The following is a 21,370-nucleotide window of genomic DNA, read 5'->3' as shown; positions in this document are numbered from 1 at the left end:
TCAAACCATCCTGGAAGACGAGGCTTAGGAAGCTGAGGATTCAGGACACGTGCCTCCTGCTCCCGGGTACTCCCCTGAGAGACACGGAAACGTCTGATCACACAGGGACCCACGCGCCAGGATTTACGGCAGCCTTTTTTCTAATAGCCCCAAAAGGGAAACAGCTCTTCGGTCCGTCCGTGAGCCAGCCGGCCCGCCCAAAAAGCGGGCATCACTTTTCAGTGAAAACGAATGAATTACCCACACGGCAGGGATGACTTTGAACGGCGTTGCCGTGTAGCGATGCCTGGATGCGAACGACACACTCTCCGTGGTTGCGTTGATGTAAATCGTGAGCCGAGATTGGGCTCATGTATTGCCACGCGCTCGGGTGTTACTGCTCCCCCAAACGGAGCGGCTTCGACGAGCGTGGATTTACTCTCTGCCCCGCCTCCCCACCGTCCTGGAGGTCAGCGGTTCCCCCACGGCTCTCACAAGTGAAAACCGTGGAACCTCCGCGAGGCTCTAGGGCAGAATCCGCAATCACCTTCTCCCGGATCTGGAGGCAGAGAGAGAAATCACAGTTCTCTCTCCCTCTCCTTTTTCTGCTTTTAAGAATCTCTGAGGTTACTGGTGTCTATCTATATAAATCCACGATATTCCCTGCATTCTAAGGGCGACTGACCTTAATTAATTTGACCTTAAATTAATTTCACTTTGCTCTGCCACTTAGCCCATTCCCAGGTCCCAGGGCTTAGACACAGACATCTCCGGGGTGGGTGGAGTGGGGGAGCATTGCCAGCCACATCAGCTCACTGGATCTGCCAGGAGGGGGAAGGGAGGGAAGCCTCTAGGCGCTGGCCCTCCGGCCATGTCTGTGTCTTGGTCTGAGGGGCCGTCATAAGGCTCCATGCACTCGGAAACACCGACTGAGCTCTGCGCTGAAGATTTACACTTGCTACTGCGCGGGAAGTCTCAATTTACTTACTTGTTCATTTCAGCTCCATACCATACCCCACACGGAGCCCAAACTCATGACCATGAGACCAAGGTTCACACATTGCACCCACCGAATCCACTGGGCACCCCAAGCCTCGATTCTTTAAAAAGGAGAATGATCATACACCCAATGACCACCAAAGAGACGTCCGGCATCATCAGACTCCGGGAAGATGCGAGCTACATAGGCCCACGGCCACGCACCTACCTCTCTGCACCTAGCAGAAGAGCAAAAACAGCAAAGTCGTCACAACACCAAATGCTGGAGCAGATGTGGAGAAACTGGAGGTCTCCCACGTCGCTGGCAGGAATACAGAAGGGTAGAGCCACTCTGGAAGGCAGATCAGCAGTTTCGTTCAAGACGAGACGCGTAGCTGCCACATCACCCAACAGATACGTCTCTGGGCACTCATCCCAGAGAAAGGGAAGCATATGTTCATGCAAAAAAGCGTACACCGATATTCACGGCGGCTCCGCACGCAGCAGCAAGATACTAGGAGCCAAACGTCCTTTGACGATTGAATGGTTGAGCAAACTGGCAAAGCCGTATTTGGGATATTACGAGACCACAAGAAGGAGGAAAGCCCCCCGGGACAGGCAGCACCCGGGACAGACAGACGCAAGGGCAGCAGGCGGGGCAGAACCACGGCTCTCGGGTGACACAGGCCTGACCTCCCATGTGCGGCGCTCGAAGCACGGCAAAGCCAGAGAGGCAGAGAGCAGATCTGCGGTTTCCTGAGGGCAGGGGAGGGAGGTGGGGCTCCCACAGAGGGATGGCCCCATGGAGTCACTCCAGGAGGCCCAGCGGTTCCGTCTTGGTGGGGACGGGCCACAAATCTACACGTGGAATGAACCGCACGGAACCCCCCGCCGGCCAGGCCACCGAAGAGGTCACCGCTGCAGGAGGCGGCACGGGACTCCTTGTCCTATTTTTGCCACTTTCTGGAAGTCTGCGTTACTTCCGAAGAAAAGGTTAAAGAGCCAAAAGAGAAACATCCGATTAGCACAGGATTAAGAGACTCCTGGAGAAACTAACGGATTTTTTTTTCCTTCCCCAGAAATGGCCCCGTGACTGTGCTGCAGACTCCAAGGGGCAGAGGGAGAGGGAGAGAGATGTGTCATTGTCGGGTGTGATCTGGGGAGGCCTAAAAGACGCCCAGATTGCGGCAAACACGTGACCGTGTGTTTGTTTATTTCAAGGATTCACACACAGTCGCGATTGTAAAAACCGTTGGGCTCACAGAATCAAATAAAGCCAATCTCAGAGTTTATCTCTCAGGAGAAATCCCACCGAACCCTCCAACTCTCGCTCGGGATTCCGGCGCCTGACTTGGGTGGGTTTCCCGTCTGGTGGTCGGGGAGCATCTGGGATGCCTGGCACCACGGGGCCGGGAGCTTCCCAGCTGTCGTCACTGGCTCGGACCCCACAGCCACACGCCCTGACTGGGCAGCTTAACAACAGGCTGTTCTTTCCCCCAGTTCTGGAGGGAGCCTAGCCGTTCCGGGTCGGGGTGCCGGCGAGGTCGGGCTCTGCCTACCCCCTGGTCTTCAGGTGCCCCTTCTTGCTGCATGACCGCGTGGCCCAGAAAGAGAGTGCTCTGGTCCCCTCATCTCCTTCCAAGGGCACTAATGCCCTCCTGGGGGGTCCACCCTCCCGACCCCCTCCAAACCCAGCTACCTCTCAAAGGCCTCACCTCCTAATACCCCTCCCGTGCGGGGCCCGGAGGGTGATGCCCACAGTCGGCGCACAGCGCCCTCCAGGGAGAGCGAAGGCTAAGACAACCTCTTACAGCAGAATCACCAGTCCCCGTTTTCTCCTCTTCCAAGGCCTCCCCCAGGGGCCCGGGAATGCCCCCCCCTTCCAAGAGTCAGGGGCGTGGGGCTTTCGGGACAAGCCTGAGGGGGGTAAGCATGCTGGCCTGCTTTGCTGGTGGGAATGTAAAATGGTGCAGCCCCTCTGGGAAACAGCGCGGCAGTTTCTTAGAACACGCAACGCTTCCCATACCGTCCAGCAATTGGGCTCCTGGGCATCGCTCCCAGAGAAATGGGGACGTGTGTCCGTGCAAAAAAGCCTGGACACGATTGCTTGATGCAGCTTACGTCCCGGCAGGCGGAAGCCACGGGGGGAAGGAGCTAAACAGACCCGCCGGGCCCCCGGGCCTCGGTGCCGCGGAATAGTACTCAGTAATGAAAAGAGACAAGCCACTCACTCCCAGGACACTCCGGGGAAGTTCAAGGGCATCTCTTGGCGTAAAAAAAGCTGATCTCAGAGGGCAACGTGCTTGTGCCGATCTCTTTATGGAACAGTCTTGAAAGAACCCAGATCGTGGAGGTGGAGAAGGCGGCAGCGGTCGCAGGGGTCAGGAGCACGGGGACCGGCTGCAGAGGGGACGGAACATATCCGCGACCTGCATGGGGAGGGGCTCGCAGGGTCCAGAATGAGACCCGCCATACCCAGGCCAGCTTCCTGGTGGCTGCAGCTCGTTAGGTAAGAGTAAGTCCCTGGAGGAGGGACGCCTCGAGCTGCTCTCTGTACTGACTTTGCCACTTCCGATCGCTCCAGAATCGTTTCAAAATAAAAAGTCAGAAAAAAAAAAAGACCGAAGTCTGTGGTCTCGGACAGGACAAAGCGCCCAGCATCAAAGATGCACACGCAGATCCGATCGCGTGATTTCCGGGGAGGACGGAGCCCGCTCGGGGGGGGGGGGGGGGGACCTCGGCAGGGCTCCCGCTGCACCCGCGGGGACGGGCCCGCCGTGAACTCCGTGGGGCCGGGAGTCGGGAAACACCGCGCCCTTCGCTGCCCCTGACAGGGGAGAAGCTTCCTTTCAACAATTAGCCTCGACAACAGCGAGACCCACAGAAGCGCGGTCCGTCACTCGCTAACTGTCCTTGCTGCGCTCGGGGACCTGGCAGGTGGTGCCCACTGGTGCCCAAGCGTCCTGATGAGTCCACGGGCGCCGGACCCACTCCTCCCCGGGAGGCCGATTCTGGCAAAGTCCTGCTTCCGGGCGTTGCTTAGGCCCGTGCCCCCTCCCCCCAACACACACACTCTGCCACGCCCTTTCGGGATTTCACCCCAGTCTGCAAACACACCTCCCTCTCTTCGTGGAAACTCTAGTGAGTTCACGCTACTCGGGCACCCTCGAAAACACGCCCACAGCCCGAGGGCCGGGCATGGAGCTGCACTGTTGTCAGGTAGCAGGAAGTCTTCCTGGAGGAGGGGACATCCAAATGGAGAGCCCACGGGTAAAGAGAAGGGGGAGAGGCGAAGGGGCGGGTGTTGCAGGCAAACAGCCCTGGGGGAGGGGAGTGAGGGAAGCTGCGAGAATCCAACGGGGGAGGCCACCAAGATGGGACAGGGGTCGGGGGGCTGGGGGCCTCAGTCGGTGAACCGCGGGTCAGGCTCCCAGCCCAGCAGTTAGTCTGCTTCTCCCTCTCCCTCAGCTGCTCCCCCTGCTCGTGCTCGCTCTCCCTCTCAAATAAAGAAAATTTTTAAAAAAAGAAAAAAACCACTAAACATGAAAAGGTGGGACATAGGTCATTGCTGACTTGGCTCCCACACAAGAACAAGGACCAATGACTCACGGACAAGACAGCACCAGAGAAAATCCTAGAACACAGGGATGAGGCCGCAGCACCCCTCCACCACACGGACCCCCGCTGCCCCTCCCCAGGCTGGCAGAGCGCCAGCCGCAGGGCCCGTCCTGCACCCGCAGCGGCCTGGGGGGAGGCGGGGTGCGCACCCAGCTCCCCTCGTCACTTCGTAAGAAGCCCCTGCTCTGGTCTCGCCCCTTGGGGTGTGCGGGGGGTGGGGGGCTCTGGGGCTTGACCCAGGGCAACAGGACTGTGGCCGAGGAGGGAGAGCGCCCGGTGTTCCCACCTGGCAGGAGTCCCTACCTGGCCCGGAGCAGGAGTCGCGCCCAGCAGCTGGCTCCCACGGCCAGGGAGCCGCCCGACCTGGACCCTGGAGCCCGGCCTGTGCCCCAGCCCAGAGGCCGCAGCGGATCCGCCAGCCGGAGGGCGGCCGGAGGGAGGCGCCGGCCCCACCTGCCCCGCAGGTCCGAGCGGGCGCACCTGGGCGGCCACGGGCAGGCCCTGCCCTTCAGTCACACCTGCCTCGGAGCGAGCGCCCCCTCCCCCACTACAGGGCTCCGGCCCAGGCCACGCCCCTAGGGGGGACCCTGACTGCCGGAGACACAAGCCACGTGCAGGGGACCCCCGAGATGACGAAGGACCCCCCTCCGGCCGGCAGCGATCCGGGCGGCGTCCTGGAAGGAAAAGACCACGTCCGCGGAGAATCCCGCACCGGACAGTGTGGAGGTGAGCGGGCGCGGCTGCGTCCCCCAAAACGTCTGCTGGCAGCACGGAAATTGGAATTTCGTGCAATTGTGTGTGGTGAGATACTCATCTTCTTTCAGCTAAAAAAAAAAAAAAAAAAAAACCTATTTAAAAATGTAAAAGCTTGGAGGGCCTGGGTGGCTCAGTGGGTTAAAGCCTCTGCCTTCAGCTCAGGTCATGATCTCAGGGTCCTGGGATTGAGCCCCACATCAGGCTCTCTGCTCAGCGGGGAGCCTGCTTCCTCCTCTCTCTCTGCCTGCCTCTCTGCCTACTTGTGATCTCTGTCTGTCAAATAAATAAATAAAGTCTTTAAAAATAAAATAAATAAATAAATAATAAAAACACAAAATAACAAGAGAAGCCTGGCGAGGTCTGCAGAAGGCTGGTTGGTCCACGTTGATCTTATTCTCTTAATTTCCTTCCTGATTCTGACAAGGCAGGAGGTCGGGGTAAATGACATTTTCGGGGTGGGGTGGCGGCCGGGGGAAGCGGGCACAGTCCGTCCGTCCGTCCGTGCAGTACTCTTGGCCCCTTCCTGGGAAGCAGGAAGCTGGTTCCACAGGGAAGGTCATGGCTCCGGGCTCCGGAGGCGGGTGGCGGGCTGGGCCGGGCCGCCTGGTCTCCCCACGGCGGGGACGCGGAGCCCCAACCGGCTGAGGGCGCAGAAGCACCGCGAGGACCAGCGGCCCTCGGAGCCCCTGGGCTCCCCGCTGTGGGGACGGAGGGTGGGGGACTCCTGGAGAGGCCGACGCTCCGCCACACCACAAATACCTTTCAATTCACAACCCCCACGGCACGAGGAGATTATTAGTTTTCTTAAGATTTGATTCAATTAATTAGTTCCCAAATATCAGCCCATCCAGGCAAGCGAAGGCAAACAGAGATAAATCCCAGCGCATTCTTGCTTCATCTTTTAAAGGCAATTAACTCTTAGTTATTAGCTTTTAATTAGGGAGTAATAATGGCCTCATTAATACGCTTTATTATACTTGTCACCAGGCAGCTGTTCCGAACAGATCCTGTTATCAGATGGTCATGGCCCTGGTGTCCACGGCGCTTCTCCCAGCGGAGGCGTGGGTTCGAGGGCTGCCCGCGCCCCCCATTCGTTCTTCAGCCCGTCCTAAAGGGGACCCTTCAGGAGCTGCTCGAGGGTCTCCTGACCTCCACTCCCGTCCCCTGCAACAGACCCTGGGCCAGTCCTGCCGTTTCCTTGTTCTGAATCCTCCCAGTGGCGCCACTGCTCGGCCACCGAACGCCACCCTCTCCCTGGGCCGTGGACTGAACGTGTGTGTCCTCCCGAAATGTGTATGTTTCAGTCCTACCCCCAAGGCGGTGGCGTGAGGAGGCGGGGCCTTGGGGGTGACCAGGTCATGAGGGTGCCGCTCCCCTGAATGGGCCTGGTGCTTTTCTGAAAGAGACCCCAAGAAGATCCTGCACCCCTTTTGCTAGGAGAGGACACAGCAAGAGACACTGGGCTACGAGCCAGGAAGCAGCCCTCACCAGCCCCAGACTCTTTGGCCCCTTGATCTTGGACCCTCCGGCCTCCAGAACCAAGAGAAATAAATGTGCTGCTTATAAGCCCCCTGGTGTGTGTCCTATCATAGCAGCCCTAAGGCACTCTGTGCTTAACCAGAGGTGTTTATCCCCCTCTTGAACTTGGGCAAAATAATGCAGTTCTGGTATCAAGCTGGTAGATTTGGTTGCCAGAGACAGGATGGGGGAAGCATCTTTCTGCATCGTGGGGCCCACACAGAAGCTGGCGGGGGGTCACCTGTGCTTTGGGGAACTAGCTCATCCTGCCTGCAAGAGTCAATCCGTGAATTTTCAGGAATTCCGTGAACGGGTTGCCAGGAACAGCCACCATGAAAAATAAAATTATACAAACTTACAATGACATATGCTATATTAAAACTAAAGCAATAGACTTATTATTTTACTGCATTTTGCTACCATCTATGCTCTGGAGGTTGTTGGTTTTTTTTAATAATTATATCTGTTTGATGAAAACCTTATATAATGGGGTGCTACTCTGCGTCTCTTTCCAACTCTGCATTCAGTGACATCCGGTTGGTAGCTTGAAATGGGCCACAGGGGGATTTTCACACCACAGAATTAGGCAAACACTAATCCAACGAATGAGTGAATGATGTTGGGGACATCTCTCAGCCTCTCTCTGGTGATTGCAAAAGAGCTGCTGTGGCTCCAGCCATCACACCCACATTTGGTTTGGGAGGAGGAGAGAAGAATGCAAAAGGGGGCAGCACCAGCTAGCCCTGACTGTCCCTTTCAGCAGGAAATTAAAAAACTTCCCTCCAATTCCCCAGAACCACGTCATTGGACCCCGAGTATGTAAGACAGTTTGGGAAGGCAAGGTTTCTTGATTTCCCCAGCTTTTCGGTGGAGGCCGGGGACAAGGGAAAAGCAGATGGGGATGTCTGTTGGGTTTTCCTGCCATAGCATCTGCCCTGTTCCATCACCGAGAAATGTTTCTATGAGGAAGAGGGTCTCCCTAGTTCAGCAGTTTCGTGAGCCACAGGGCAGCTCAGGGAGGACAGGTCGGGCCGGGAGGAGCCACCCCCTGGCAGCAAAGTCACGAAGAAAGTGGATGACCGTGGCCCCGTGGCACTCTTGTGCCGAGGGATGAATGGGGCGGTGGTGACAAGACTTCACGCTTTGCCCACTGGAGGGCTCAGGCGTCCCGGGGGAGGGGCACTCGCCTGAGAATTTGATACATGAACTTGGAGAGGACATTTCTTTGGGCCCCGGCCGCTCCAGCCATGTTCACGGCCACTATCTGAGACAGGGCTCGCGGGGGCGTGTGCCGCCACTTGGGGAAGCCTGGGGCCACCCCATGGGGCCTGACAACCCCAGTTGTCTGTTTCTTTCGGAGATTGAGCCTTTGCACAAACGACTCTGTCACCAGATGTCTGAGCCTGCAGTGACACAGGATGGTTTTCTTGTCTGGTTGGGGCACGAGAAGGATGATTCGCATTATACTCATCTATCGATCTGCACATCGGCGGTGGGGGAGAGGCAGAGGGAGAGAGAGAGAGATAATTGTGTGCGTGTGTATGTATGTGTGTGTGTTTTAAGATTTTATTGATTTGAGAGAGAGTGCACACACAAGTAGGGGGAGCAGCAGAGGGAGAGGGACAAGCAGACTCCACGTGGATCACAGAGCCCAAACGTGGGGCTCGATCCCATGACCGTGAGGTCACGACCAGAGCCGATGCTCCACCGACTGAGCCACCCAGGAGCCCCAGGGTGTATTTTTTTAAAAAGCATCCCAAGGGGCGCCTGGGTAAAGCCAGGTAAAGGTAAAGCCTCTGCCTTCGGCTCAGGTCATGATCCCAGGGTCCTGAGATAGAGCCCCGCATCGGGCTCTCTGCTCCGCGGGGAGCCTGCTTCCTCCTCTCTCTCTGCCTGTCTCTCTGCCTACTTGTGATCTCTGTGTGTCAAGTAAATAAATAAAATCTTAAAAATAAAGAAATAAAAAGCATCGCAATGTTCAGCTGACCCAAATTCCCAAATGTGGGATTCTTTGCAAGTCAATGGGCCCAAAGTCGGGGTGCAGTGTGGCTGCCCCCACTGGTGGGAAGGTCCCCCGTTCGAGCTGTGGGGGGACAGCAAGCAAGAACTCTTTGGCAAGACGTCACTGTGTTTTCTGGGTCCCAGTCTGAGCTGACACCGGCTGGTCGCCGCTACTCTCACTGCACACTAATTACGGGCCGGGTTTTTCTCATTTCACTGAACCAAATAAGAGAAGAGTCACCCTGGGTGTGGCCCCTGACCCAGGGCTCAGCGAGCGACGCCGAGTGGGACGGGTATCGCACGGCGAGAGACTGAACAGCAAATCAACCCTCTCTCCGACGGGAACGGTCATTGGGGAATTTTTTAAATAATATGTTTCAAGACAGTCCTGACAAAAAGCTTTTAATCATGTGAAAGGATGCTCAACCCGACTCATTAGAAGAGGAGGGAATGTTGCAGCTGTGGTCAGATGTCACTTTTCACCTATCCCATAGATCAAGGTCCCCGGCTTGGTCCCTGCTTCCGTCCGGGAGGTCGGGGAAGTGGCATTAACCCGCCGCGCAGCGGGGCCCTCGCAGGGCATGAGGGGGTCACCTGGCTGAAGGAATTCCAAGTAAAATTCCAGATGCCTCCACCCAGCAATCCCTACCCTACACTGTCGGAGGGAACGTGTTCTAGAGAGACACATACACGTGAGCACCAAATCTGCTTCGGGGAGCGCCTGGGGGGCTCAGTGGGTTAAGCCTCTGCCTTCGGCTCAGGTCGTGATCTCGGGGTCCCGGGATGGAGCCCCGCATCTTTTCCTTCTCCTTCTGCCCCTCCCTCCCATGCCCTTTCTCTCTCAAATACATAAATACAATCTTGGAAAAAAACCCAAACCAAAACAGAAATGCTGCTTCCCTGCAGCATGGGTCCCGGTTGGGAAAAGCCAGAAACACCCTTAGTCCCCACTAACAGAGGACTGACTTACTACAATCACAGTCCGTCCTTAGAACGGAGTGTTACTTTTCACCAAAGAACAGAGAATCCTGTGTTTGAAAAGGCGGACCCCCTCCAGCCGCACATTCGCTCTCCTGCTCCACCCCGATGCCCCTTCCCAGCGTCAGCACAGGCCTCTGCGCCGCTAACACGGAAGAATGGTCCCTTCCTGGCTTCCACCTGTTCTGCCCCAACATCCCTCCTGCCGGACCAGCGCAGTCTCCTCTATCCCAGACCCCAGGCTCCTACCCTCAACCCCCACAATGCAACCCTCCCACAGAGGTTACTACGCTCACTGAGTAGGGTCCTGCCCTCCTGTGCCCACAGCCCTCTAGGACTCCCACCTCCCTGGGTTGGAGGTGGGAAGCCCAAGGCCTTGTAGGACCTGTCTCAATCCCCCCTCCCAGCCCCCCTGCCTCCTTTTCTCCCCTCACTCACTCTGCTCCAGCCACAGGGGTCCCTTGCTGCTCCTCCAACACTCCAGACCCAGTGCTGCCCCAGGACCTTGGCACGTGCCATGCACTTTGCCAGGAACACCTTTCCTCCAGATCTCCACCTACTTCACTCCCTCACCTCCTTCTGGTGTTTACTGAAATGTCACCTGCTCAGTGAGGCCTACCTTGCCTCTGTGGCCAAGATAGCCCCTCCTTATCAGTTATCCCTTTCCCTGGCATCATTTTTCTTAAAGCCATGGTATCCAGTAGACCCTAAATAGATATTAAATCCAGGTGTTTATTGTCCTTCTTGTTCGCTCTGTACCAGCTGCTTGGCCTCCTCGATGTCCCTCCAACACGCCGGGCCCGTGCTGCCCCGGGGCCTTTGCACCGGCTATGCCCTCCCCGTGGAGCTCTCATCCCCCAGATGTACACTCGATCATTCTTTCACTTCCTTCAGGTCTTTGCTCAAATTCTCAGCAAGACCCTGAATGCCCTAGATACATTCACTGCCCCGCCCCAGCCCCCATCTGCCTCCCCCGAGAGGCTATGAGCTCCTGTGGGCAGGGAGGTTTTCTTTCTTTCCTGTCTTCTTCTGCAGGGCAGCCCAAGGCCCTGGAACAGAGCCAGGACGAGAAAGGTGCTCCATTAGCGTTTGCAGAGTGACTGTCCACCAGCCACCTGGACAGAAACAGCCTTCCTCTCTTCCCTCCTCCGCTCAGTAATCGGGATCCGCAAGGAAGAGCTGTACCTTCTCCTCCCCCTACCCGTCCATCCATCCACTCATCTCGAGGAGTTTGGCTATTTATTTTATTCTGTAGGTTATAATCCAATATCATCCCTGAGTTCGTTGTTACAATAATTTTGGCCTCAACCCCTGCACGTGGCCTTTCCAGGCGTCCCTGTTCTTTTCCGGTCATTTCCCTGCTCTCTGCCAATACCAGTGAGTCCCAGTTTATCCTGTGTGTTCCCTGCCCCCGACACACAGGGGATGATCTCTCCGAGGAGCTCTGGTTCCTCACACGGTGCGATGGTACTTAGAAGCCAGAGTCCAGGTGCCAAGGGTGCTCACTGTGGCGGGCACCACGCGGCCGCACGTACGCACACCGGCGCTCACTTCCACGCCCGTCCGTGATACCTGGACGTCTGTCCACACCTGCCATCTCTCTGTGTACAAAACCATGAGTTCATCCCAACATGCCGGATGCCAACCCAGGACAAGGTCCGTTCTCGGTGCTCCCAGCCCTTGGCTGATTCATCATTTCTTTAAAAATCTATTCTTTTGGCTTTTTTTTTTTTTTAAAGATTTTATTTATTTACTTGACAGAGAGAGATCACAAGCAGGCAGAGAGGCAGAGAGAGAGAGGAGGATGCAGGCTCCCTGCTGAGCAGAGAGCCAGATGCGGGGCTCCATCCCAGGACCCTGAGACCATGACCTGAGCCGAAGGCAGTGGCTTAACCCACTGAGCCACCCAGGCGCCCCATGATTCGGCATTTCTTTCTCTGACAGAGGGAGACCTGGCCCTCATCATGAACCATCAATGTGCCCACTTGTCCAGCCCCTGTATTTACATAAAGCGCCTCCAGAATGGCTAAGCTGTGGGGACACGGTTTTCTAACTAGAGCACAGAGTCCGTGTGTAGGTATCTTCGTGGTTTTTTTTTTTTTAACTTTTAAAGATTCTTTTTTTTTTTTTTTTTTTTTTTTGAGAGAGAGAGACAGAGAGCCCGAGAGTGAGCACAGGCAGCAGGGAGAGGGAAAAGCAGATATGGGGCTCGATCCCAGGACCCCCGGGTCATGACCTGAGCCAAAGGCAGATGCTCCATGACCAAGCCACCCAGGTGCCTGGTATCTTTGTTTTTGGCCAAACAGTATCCAGTCGGAACACTAGTTTCAAAACACTCTTTGTGGCACGGCTGGGTTCATGTGGCTTCTGTCTCAGGATCCCCACCGCATCCTGCCGGATTTCAATCAGCCACTGTGTGTGGTGTGGGGCGCGACACAGGCTATGCTGTCATCTGGGCTGTTCTGAGAGGCGTGCCCAGAAGCCGCCCACTCGCCCTGCTACTCCCTCCCGTGCCCCATCCCTGGACCCTTTCCCACCTGCCCCATAGGTGCCCAGCCCCCCAAGGCTCTCCAAAGCTCACCCACCAACACCGGGACTCAAAGATCATCTGTCCCAGGCCCTGGGTCCAGCACGGCAGGTCCTTACACACCGGGGGCTCACGCTCAAGTCGGGGGACGGTTACAGCAGGGACCATCGGGTTCATGGCAGGGAAAGGATGCTGGAGTGGCTTGACTGGGGTGCCCCCAAAAGACAGGCATAGCCTACTTCCCAGGGCCTCTGAACTTACTCAGAAAAAGTATCTTTGCAGATGGAGTTAAGGGCTTGAGATGAGGGGAGCATCCTGGTTATCCAGGGGGCCCTAAATCCCACGCCCGGTGCCCTTCCAAGAGAAAGGCTGACGGACACAGGAGACAGAGAGCAGGAAGACACAGATACACAGGGAGAAGGTCACGTGCCGATGCGGCCACAAGCCAAGGGATGCTGGGACCCCGAAGTGGGGAGAGGCAGGCAAGGTCCTCCCTGGGAGCCTCGAGGGACAGAGAGGGACAGGTGAGGGCCCCGTGACACCAGGATTTCAGACAACTGGCCTCCAGGACTTTGAGAGAATATGTGTCTGCTGTTCCAAGCCACTCAGTTCACGGTCCTTGGTGACCACGGCCCACAACAGAGCTATGGGGGTCCAGGCCCAGCAGGGGCTACTCGGAAGGGCCGGTGCCACAGGAACAACTCCAGACACCCCATTTCCCACACACACCTTGGGTTTTGTGTTTCTACAGGAAACGGGCACTGGGGCTGGTGCTGTGAGCAGGAGAGACCCTCCCTGCCTCTCCCCTGTGCAGGCTGCTGGGAGGGCATCATCTGTCCCTGTCGCTTGCTGAGTGGCTAGGACGGAAGCTGCACGGCGGGAGCAGGGTGGGGCGGGGATACCGGGCATCTCGCTGTCCCTGGCTCCTGGAGGGGGCAGGGGCTTGGGCAGTGCAGGTGGCCTCACTGGGGGCCTTCGAGAGACAGGGCGGGTCTAGGCTGGGCAGGCAGCCACCCCCACGGGGGAGCGCTTTCGCGGTGGCCATGGAGGGGACGTGCACCCACAGTCTCCCACTTGCTCTAGGTCTGGGGTGAGCACATGTATCCCGGGAGGGGCCAGAAGCTGCCGGTATCTGTCCTTGCGGGCAGGGTGGTCTCTGCCACTGCAGGGCCGGAGCCCCCCAGGATGACAACGAAATGAATGGCCGTGTGCCAATAAAACTTTACTTACAGAAAGCAGATGGAAGGCCAGACTCGGCGCACAGGCTACAGGTCGCCGAGCCCGGCCCTCGAACGGTGTACTCACCACGCAGGGCACCCGTCCGGGGTCCTTCTGACAGGCCGTCCCTCAAAGGCCAGGTCCTTTAAACATCACCTCCTGGAAGAGTCTTCCGGGCATTCTCTGACAGCCATGGTGACCGCCAGGCTGCACTGCATCTCTGCCTGTTCCGGTCCGTGGGGACATGTGTCACAGCCATGCTTGACCTGTGCTTTCCTGAACCCCAAACTCCAGAGAAGCAGCAGCTGTGTTTCCCTTGTCCTCGGGCCTCTCTCCAGGGCCCAGCACAGGCCCCGCACAACCCCCATGGGCTCTGCGCGAGTGAGGGGGAGAGGCCATGGGTCAGTGGCCGGCTCCCGGGGCGGAGTCCGGCCTTCACAACCGCCGCCCGCCTCCCCACAGCAGCCGCGAGAGGGCGCCCGTGAGCTGCCCGTCAGGTCTGCCCTTCCCTGCCCTCTGCCCTTCAGGGCTCCCTCCTCCCTCAAGGTCAAAGCCCAGGTTCTCCATGGGGTCCCTAAGGCGCTGCACTACCCGTCTCCTCTCTGTCCCCCTCCGCAGTCTCGCCCTCACCGGCTCTGCTCCAGCCACGTGGGCCTCCAGCAGACCAGGCCCGGTGCTGCCGCTGGGCGTTCACAGCCACCGCCTGCCACACTCCCCGGTCTCCTCAGGACAACCCGAGCAAACACAGCCCCTTTCTCCTGTTCTGCTCTTCCTGCGTCACCAGAAGAGCCATACTGGCTGCCTCTCCCAGTCCTGTGGGCTCCAAGAGGACAGGGATCAGACCCACCTCACCTGTGCCACAGGCCCAGGACTTGTCACTCGTGAAGAGAAGGGGCCCCGTCGCATCCCAAGCCTGGGAGACCCCACGGTCTGGGCGGGCTCTTGGCTCAGACGCTACAGGAAGCGGGCGGTCAGGAGGGCAGTGGGAGGGTGGCCACTGGCCCCAGACAAGCAAGGGCTGACTGTCTTTCAAAGGGGACCCTCTGCGCCAGCCACCGCTGCCCCCAGCCTGCCTGTGAGTGGAGCCCGACAGCCTCCGGGGAGGGGTCGGTGGGAACACGAGCGGCGGGCGGACAGACAGACATGGGCTGGGGAAGGAACGGCCCCGGTCAGGAGGCCACGAGCAGGAGCCGAGAGGCCGCATTCCCAGCCTGCGTCCCCCTGGGGTGGCCTCCCCTTGGCTCCGTCTGAGAGCAGGTGGCCCAGGACCACCCTCGCCCCCACCCCGCCTCCCGACCCCCACCCAGAAATGAAGACACCACCACGACAGTGAGCTGTAATTCGCAGTGCTCACGAGCCTTTAATTCATTATGAACCTAGAGGCAGGGGAAATTAGGCAAAAATACAGCGCATCCTTAATCTCAGTGGGAGAAAAATCAGAGTGGGTGGTTTTTTTTGTTTTTCGTTTTTGTACATAGACACGGATATACCTTTGCGGGGAAACGTGTGTCTCCCCTGTTGAGCCACGGCCTGTCTGCACGTCACCCTAGACCCAGAAAGACCCCCTGGGTCTGGCCCCCCGGAACCCCGACCCAGAGGGCCAGCCCGCTTTTTGTTCTCTTTACAATATAAATAGCATTTTCAAACTACATATGAACACAGTGCCGCGTCTGGGCGGGGGAAACCCCCATATCCCGGCTGACTCCCTTCCGGGCCTCCCGCCCCGCCCCGCTCCAGGGCACCTGCCCCCCGCCCCCCCACCAAGCAAATGAAAGGTTCCCGGCTCATTTACATTCCTTCCGGTCTCCTTATAATAGTTCTTTCTGGCCTGGTAACCATCAGAACACTCTTTTTTTTAATTTTTAAATTTTTTTTTTTTTTTTTTTTTTTTTTTTTTTTTTTTTTTTTACACAAGCAAAATTATGCTGTCGGTCCTTGGGCAGGACAGCAGGGGCCCTCCCGCGAGGGGGAAGGCTCCCCGGGGCAGGGGACAGGGGGTTCCCAAGCCCCTCGCAGGCACGCTCTTATAAATCCAACCCCCAGCTCTCCGGAGGTGGGTCTGGTTCTCTCCAGCTGCCCCCCAAGACGCACAAATCCACACTTCCCAATGGGACACAGGGTGCCACTGGCCTCTCGGGGTCCAAGGTGTGCGTCCCTCTGCACGCAGACAGCAGCCAATCCGGGGGCCCCGGGGGGGGCGCCTGGGTGGCCAGAGCCCAGGGACACAGGCCTCACCCGCACAGGGAAACAGCCAGACTCAGGCCACCCGGAGGCCTGCGTGGCCCCGCATCGTCCCTCCCCAGCAGGCTACAGGCAGCCAGCCACCCACCCAGCGTGAGGAGGGCGACAGGAGGGCCCCTGGGCAGTGCTGGGGACACTCTGGGGGCACAGAGCCCTTCCGCAAATACTGGAGGCCTCAGCGGTGTGGTGGGTTTTCACCAGGGGAAGAAGCAAACCAGAGGAGAGAGTGTTTATTCTGTGACAGCGTGTGCGGACCAGAGAGGGACTCCTGGACCCCCGCGACCACGGTCGCCTCCAAAGCACGGGACCAGCCTCCTCCTGTCGGCACAGAGCTGTGGCATGGGCCGAGGACGCGGGACCAGCCGCCCGGACCTTCGCCAAGTCGTGGGGAGACAAGAGCCAGGCCCATGACCGTGCCTGGCCCCGTCGCCCTGCCCGGGCCTCCCTGCTGCTCACGGAGACAAGCGAGGTTTTAAAACAACGACAAACAAACAAAAAAAAAAAACGAGATGCTTTTATCTCCCTCGGTGTATCTTGGTTCTGAGAAAAAGAACATTTTTGTTTCGTTTTGCTTCATTGTTAAAGCCACAAATCTAGAAAACAACGTTGGGGATTTTTTTCCTTCTCTTCGTTTTCCTTTTTTTCTTGGGTTTTTTTTTTTTTAAACAATAGGTATTTCTAGAAAGAGCCTCACAAAGGTGATGTCTGTACAGAAGTCACAATCTCAAAGGCTGCTCAGGAGGCAGGCAATGCAGTAGCACCTTTTCGAGAAGAAGAGCTTACATGGTTTACGGATCTGAGTCGTGGGGGGAGGGTGGCGAGTCCCCGGCCGGACCCCCCAGAGCCCGCGTGGCCCTGCTCCCTGAGTCCGGGCCGCGCGCCGGCGTCTGCTCGCTCCTGTCGCCACGGAGCGGGGCGGCCGCGCGCGGAGGTAGCCTCTCAGGGCCGGGGGAGGCGAGGAAGGACTTCACAGCAAGCAAACGCCAGGGCCCGCCGCCGCCTGCCTTGCTGGGCCGAGGGGTCGCCGGGCGGCTGGCTGTCCTAGAACGGGGCCCCAGGCCGGCACTGTGCCTGCAGGAGGCTCTCCATGAACGCCAGGTAGTCCGGGTTCCGCCCTGAGTCCTCGGGGGCCCGCGCGGTGCCCACCCGCGGGCGCTTGGCGGCCTTCACGTCCTCCCCCGAGAAGGCGGTCTCCTGCGGCGCCCCCGTGCTGAGCGACTGCAGGACAGCAGACAGCACAGCGGTCAGTGGGTAACACATCGCAGACCCGACGTCTGTGTCCCCCCAATTTATCTGTCTGAGCCTGGCCCCCGAGGTACTGGCAGCAGAAGTGGGGGGTCTTTGGCAATGGGGTCAGTGACCTTAAATCAGAAGGACCCCCTAGAGCTCTCCCTCTCCCTCTGGCCACGAGAGGACACCAGGAGGAGGTGTCTGAATCGGAAGTCGCGGTCCCCTGTCACGGACTCTGCCCACGCCTTGACCTCAGACACGTGGCCTTCAGAACCGAGAGAAATGCCGCCTGTACCGTAAGCCCCCAGAAGTGGGGCTTCATTACAGCAGCCCCGAGAGACTGACCCGGGGGCTCCCTCTCCCGGGGACCTTCTGAGAGTGATACCGGGTGGTGACCACGGTGGCTGCTCGGCGCTTCTGCCTCTGTGTGAACCCCCAGTCCTGCCTGTGCGCCTCCCGGCAGGCGGGGCCCAAAGACAGGGGGCCCCCCGCCCTCCAGCCACCAGCCCCAGGGAGAGCGGGCGGCCAGCGCCCGGTCTGTCCCGCCAGATGACGGCCGCGAGGAGCAGCCCAGCCTCGCTGTGTCTGGCAAGCCCCATCCTTCCCCGCGGGAACCTCCAGTCGGAGGTCAGCGGTCCGACCCGCACCCACCCCTGCTCGGACTTGGAGCTCATTCACTGACCGCCACAGCAGCCCGGGCCCCAGAACCTTGCCTTCGGATTAAACACATTAAGCGCAGAAGGCCTGGGAGAAATGGCCAGTGATTGTCTCTCAACCCTGGGACTCCCTGTTCCCTTTGAAAAGGGATGAGCTCTGCCGGAGCGTGTGCCTGCGCCGCCCGTGCTGGGCCCGGATCTGTACTCAAGCAGCCGCCGCGAGCACAATGGCCGGGGCCGGGCTCCTGCGGTTCTGCCTCCTGCTGGTGCGGCTGTCACCGGCTCTGGAACCTATCCTTCCCGCCACTGACCAGGTGCCCTTCCGGGGAGCAGGATGAAGGGGAGGTCAAGGCCTTTCAGAAGGGCTGCTTCCCTGAGGACCACCGAGGGCTTCGGGGGCCACTTACCAGCCGCGACCGGACCCTCTTGGGGAGTTCCTCGTCCAGGGTGAAGATGTCCCCACGCTTCACCGTCAGCTGGGACCCATCCTCGAACTCCACCTGCAAAGGGCAGCAGGCGTCAGGCATGGCCTCTGCTGCCTCCTGAGGGGCGCCCCAACTCATCAAGGAAGGGCAAGAGGCACAGGGGTGTAGGGGTGCAGTATGAAGAGCTTTGGGGGCTGCACACACAGAGAATGCGGATCGGCTGAGGACGAGTGGCCGTCGACTTGGGCGGCTGGAATGCAGGTGCCCCTCCTCCAAGACCACTGGCTACTAGGTCATTTCTCTCCCACCATCATGAGAAGAAACTTGCAACCATCCGGGTTAAAATTAAAAAAAATCAGGGGCACTGAACCTTATGCTTAAAAATGCTTAACCTGGTAAATTCACGTTCCGTGTGTCATCTCCCACACGCACAAGCGGAAGACCTCTCTGGGGAAAACGGCGGCCAACGAGACCCCCGGCTCCCAGATGTAACAAGGCCTGACCGCGTGCGCCGGCCGGGCAGGAGCTGGCCAGGGCCCCCCACCCCCAGCACCTCCCGCAGAGCAGGGCCTGCTCACCTGGTAGATGTGGCTCGTCACGGAGGAAATGAACCTAGCCTTGTACATGTTGCCGTCGGCCCACCGCAGCTCCACAAACTCCCCCTCGGGCGGGGGTCCCAGCCGGACGCAGTCCCTGCTCTGCAAGGGAAGAAGGCGGTGGGAGGTGAGGCCCCGGGCGCCCTGGCTTGCTGGGGGGGCGGCCGGCGGCTCCGACAGCACTGGGCACGCTCATCCGTCTAAGGGCCGGTGCTGGCAGCGAGGGTGCGGTGGCGGGCCGGGCCCCAACTCTCACGGTCGCCCTGTGGGCACAGGGACCGCCAGGCTGCAGGTTTGTCTGGACCTGACCTCCCTCCACTGTGTGTGTGTGTGCAGAACCCACCCTGCAGAGTGGGGGGCCCCCCTCCCCTCGCCCGTGCCCCCCCTTCCCCGCGCCGCTCACAGTAATGCTCTCCGGGTACAGGTTGTCGCTGTAGGACCCGTCGTCGAAGTTCACCTCGTAGAAGGTCTGCGCGCTGGCGCCGATGACCCGGCAGCGGTAATAGAGCCCGTTGCGGTTCTTGGTGATGACCGTCTGGCCCAAGGACACGGCCCTCAGGAACTGGGCCTGGGGGCGGGAGGGGACAGGCTGCATCAGCGCGGGCGGAGGCTGGGGGCGGAGGGCGGGGGCGGGCGGGGCACTCACGGGGTGGCCCCCTGACTTGTGCTTGAAGCAGGTGATGGAGACGACGTAGGGCCAGTCGTCCGGCTCCATGAGGACCCCGGCGGCGTGGGCGCAGGTCACGTGGAAGGACGTGGAGCAGTGCTCGCACGAGCACTGGATGCAGGCGCCCGACACCTTCTTCATGCGCTTCCGGCAGTACACGCACTTCTGGGGGCACAGCAGCAGAGGAAACGGGGCTGGGGGTCTCCCCGGAAAGGCCCTCGGCATCCAGGGCGGCAAGGCAGCGGCCCCCGCGGTAGGCGAGGCAGAGGCACGGGGGGCAAAGCCCGCAGAGCACCGTGTGGTGGCCGGGGGTCTCGCCCTTGGTGGAGAGTCCCCCGAACCAAGCCAGGGGCCTCCCCCGGAAACACTTGTGGACTCTTTTCCACACGCCCTCTCTGCAGGGCTGCCTCGGACAGGCGCTGAGGAGCCGGCCGCATGCACGTCCCTGAGCCGCCCGAGCGAGGCCCCCACGCGCCGCCCCGGGGACGGACCCCGAGCCCATGACGCTCAGGAAGAGAACCAGACGTAGGAGGCCATAGGGGGTGTGAGTCCATGCGTGTGACACGCCCAGACCAGGCTCCTCCACGGACTGGAAGGGGGCTCGTGTGGGTGGGGGCTGGGGGAGGGGAGGTGACAGCTGATGGGGACAGGATTTCTTTTTGGGTAGATGGAATGTTCTGGAACTAAATATTGGCCATAGTTGCCCAACTCTGGGAATGTATTTAAAAAGCTACTAAACTGTGTACTTGATAATAAGAAATTCTACCTCAATTTTTAATACAGGGCACCGTGGAGTGGCCTCCTCCACGAGGGAGCTCCTCACCCCCCCACCGGGCACACACTGTGGGACAGTCCCCCCTCAACAGTCCCCGCGCCGTCACTCTGAGCATTTACTCAGCGGGCCTTTATCGCTCTGTAAACCATGTTCAAAAGCCAGATAAGCAGCTCAGCACAGGGCGCCGCAGGAGCGCGCCCAGCACGGATCGATGGCAATGAGATCTCGTTATTAAACTGTCGATACCTAATCCCCGCCAACCTGCGGGGACAGGCACGGACACCGCAGGCGGGAGCGGCGTTAACCCTCCAGGACTGGGCCTCCTCGCACAGGTGGGAAGGCGAGAAGACATGCAGCAGCCCCAGGGCAGGGAGCGGGGGTCCCGCCACCAAGCCAGTGGGGCCACCAAGCAGCCTTGCTGTGCCCACCGCCGCCAGGCTGGACCCCACCGAGGAAAGCCAGGGGAACCCGCGGCCATGCCTGACAGCACCAGGCATTTCAGCCCATGGGTGGCAACTCCTCGCTGAGTTTCTGCATTCATTAGAACAAGGGCCAGGCCCTCCCGCCCCCGCCACCTGGCAGGACCCCCGGTGCTGGGGGGCAAGGGGGTGCAGGGGGGCGGCAGATATCAGTGGAGAGCAGCGGTCTGGGGGAGCTGGGGGCCACTGTGGGGGGTGACGCTGGCCAGGGAGGGTGCTCCACCTGAAGACCCCCCCGAAAACACACACACCAGGTCCCACGTCCTCAGCCCACCCCTCACACCCACTCCCCTGCGCCTGCCCAGAGTCCTTGTGTGGACTGACGTGAGGCCTCCACCTCGAAGCCGGGCCGGCAAGAGAGCAGAATGGATTCAAAGTGTCTGGCCCCCAGCAGCCTTGCCTCTCCCACTCTCACAAGCTGATCCTTCCCCCTCGGGAGTCCCCACCAGACTCCAACGTTCCTCTGGGGACCAGCCCAGCCTGGTGATGAGGGCGAGTGCAGGGGACGATCTGGCGAACCCAACAGGTAATCTGCGTTTAGGCCACCCTGCTAGCCAGAACCCCGCAGTGCCCAGGGCCGGAGGCCTGGTAGTCCTGGGGACAGACAGATGGGAACCAGGAGTGGCCATCCCTGAGCCGGCGGCCAGGGCAGCTGGGCAAGCAGGAGTTAACTGCCGGCTTCCTTGCGAGGCTCCATTAGGCAGTACAAGTGAGCCTCGTGTAGAAGG

At 59.4% G+C, this 21,370-nt stretch overlaps 1 protein-coding gene across 6 annotated transcripts in view; it reads right to left on the bottom strand.

Moving 5' to 3' along the window:
- Positions 1-14,908: 14,908 nt before the first annotated feature.
- KDM4B (lysine demethylase 4B) overlaps positions 14,909-21,370 on the bottom strand; it is a 130,002-nt gene continuing 123,540 nt past the window's right edge. For 4 of the 6 annotated variants that reach the window (XM_059159572.1, XM_059159569.1, XM_059159570.1 and 1 more), the window contains 4 exons: positions 19,125-19,553; positions 18,704-18,823; positions 18,108-18,200; positions 14,909-17,032 (listed from right to left, as the gene is read on the bottom strand). In XM_059159572.1, coding sequence (XP_059015555.1) covers positions 16,856-17,032; positions 18,108-18,200; positions 18,704-18,823; positions 19,125-19,553 — 819 coding nt within the window. In that variant the 3' untranslated portion in view covers positions 14,909-16,855. The remainder of the gene's footprint in view (positions 17,033-18,107; positions 18,201-18,703; positions 18,824-19,124; positions 19,554-21,370) is intronic. The other 2 variants (XM_059159568.1, XM_059159573.1) reach the window with 1 other exon arrangement.

The sequence above is a fragment of the Mustela lutreola genome, chromosome 2 (assembly GCF_030435805.1).
Source record: "Mustela lutreola isolate mMusLut2 chromosome 2, mMusLut2.pri, whole genome shotgun sequence".
In the NCBI taxonomy this organism is placed as follows: Eukaryota; Metazoa; Chordata; class Mammalia; order Carnivora; family Mustelidae; genus Mustela; species Mustela lutreola.
Note: the sequence above shows the minus strand (reverse complement) of the source record. Positions and strands in the feature narration are given on the sequence as shown.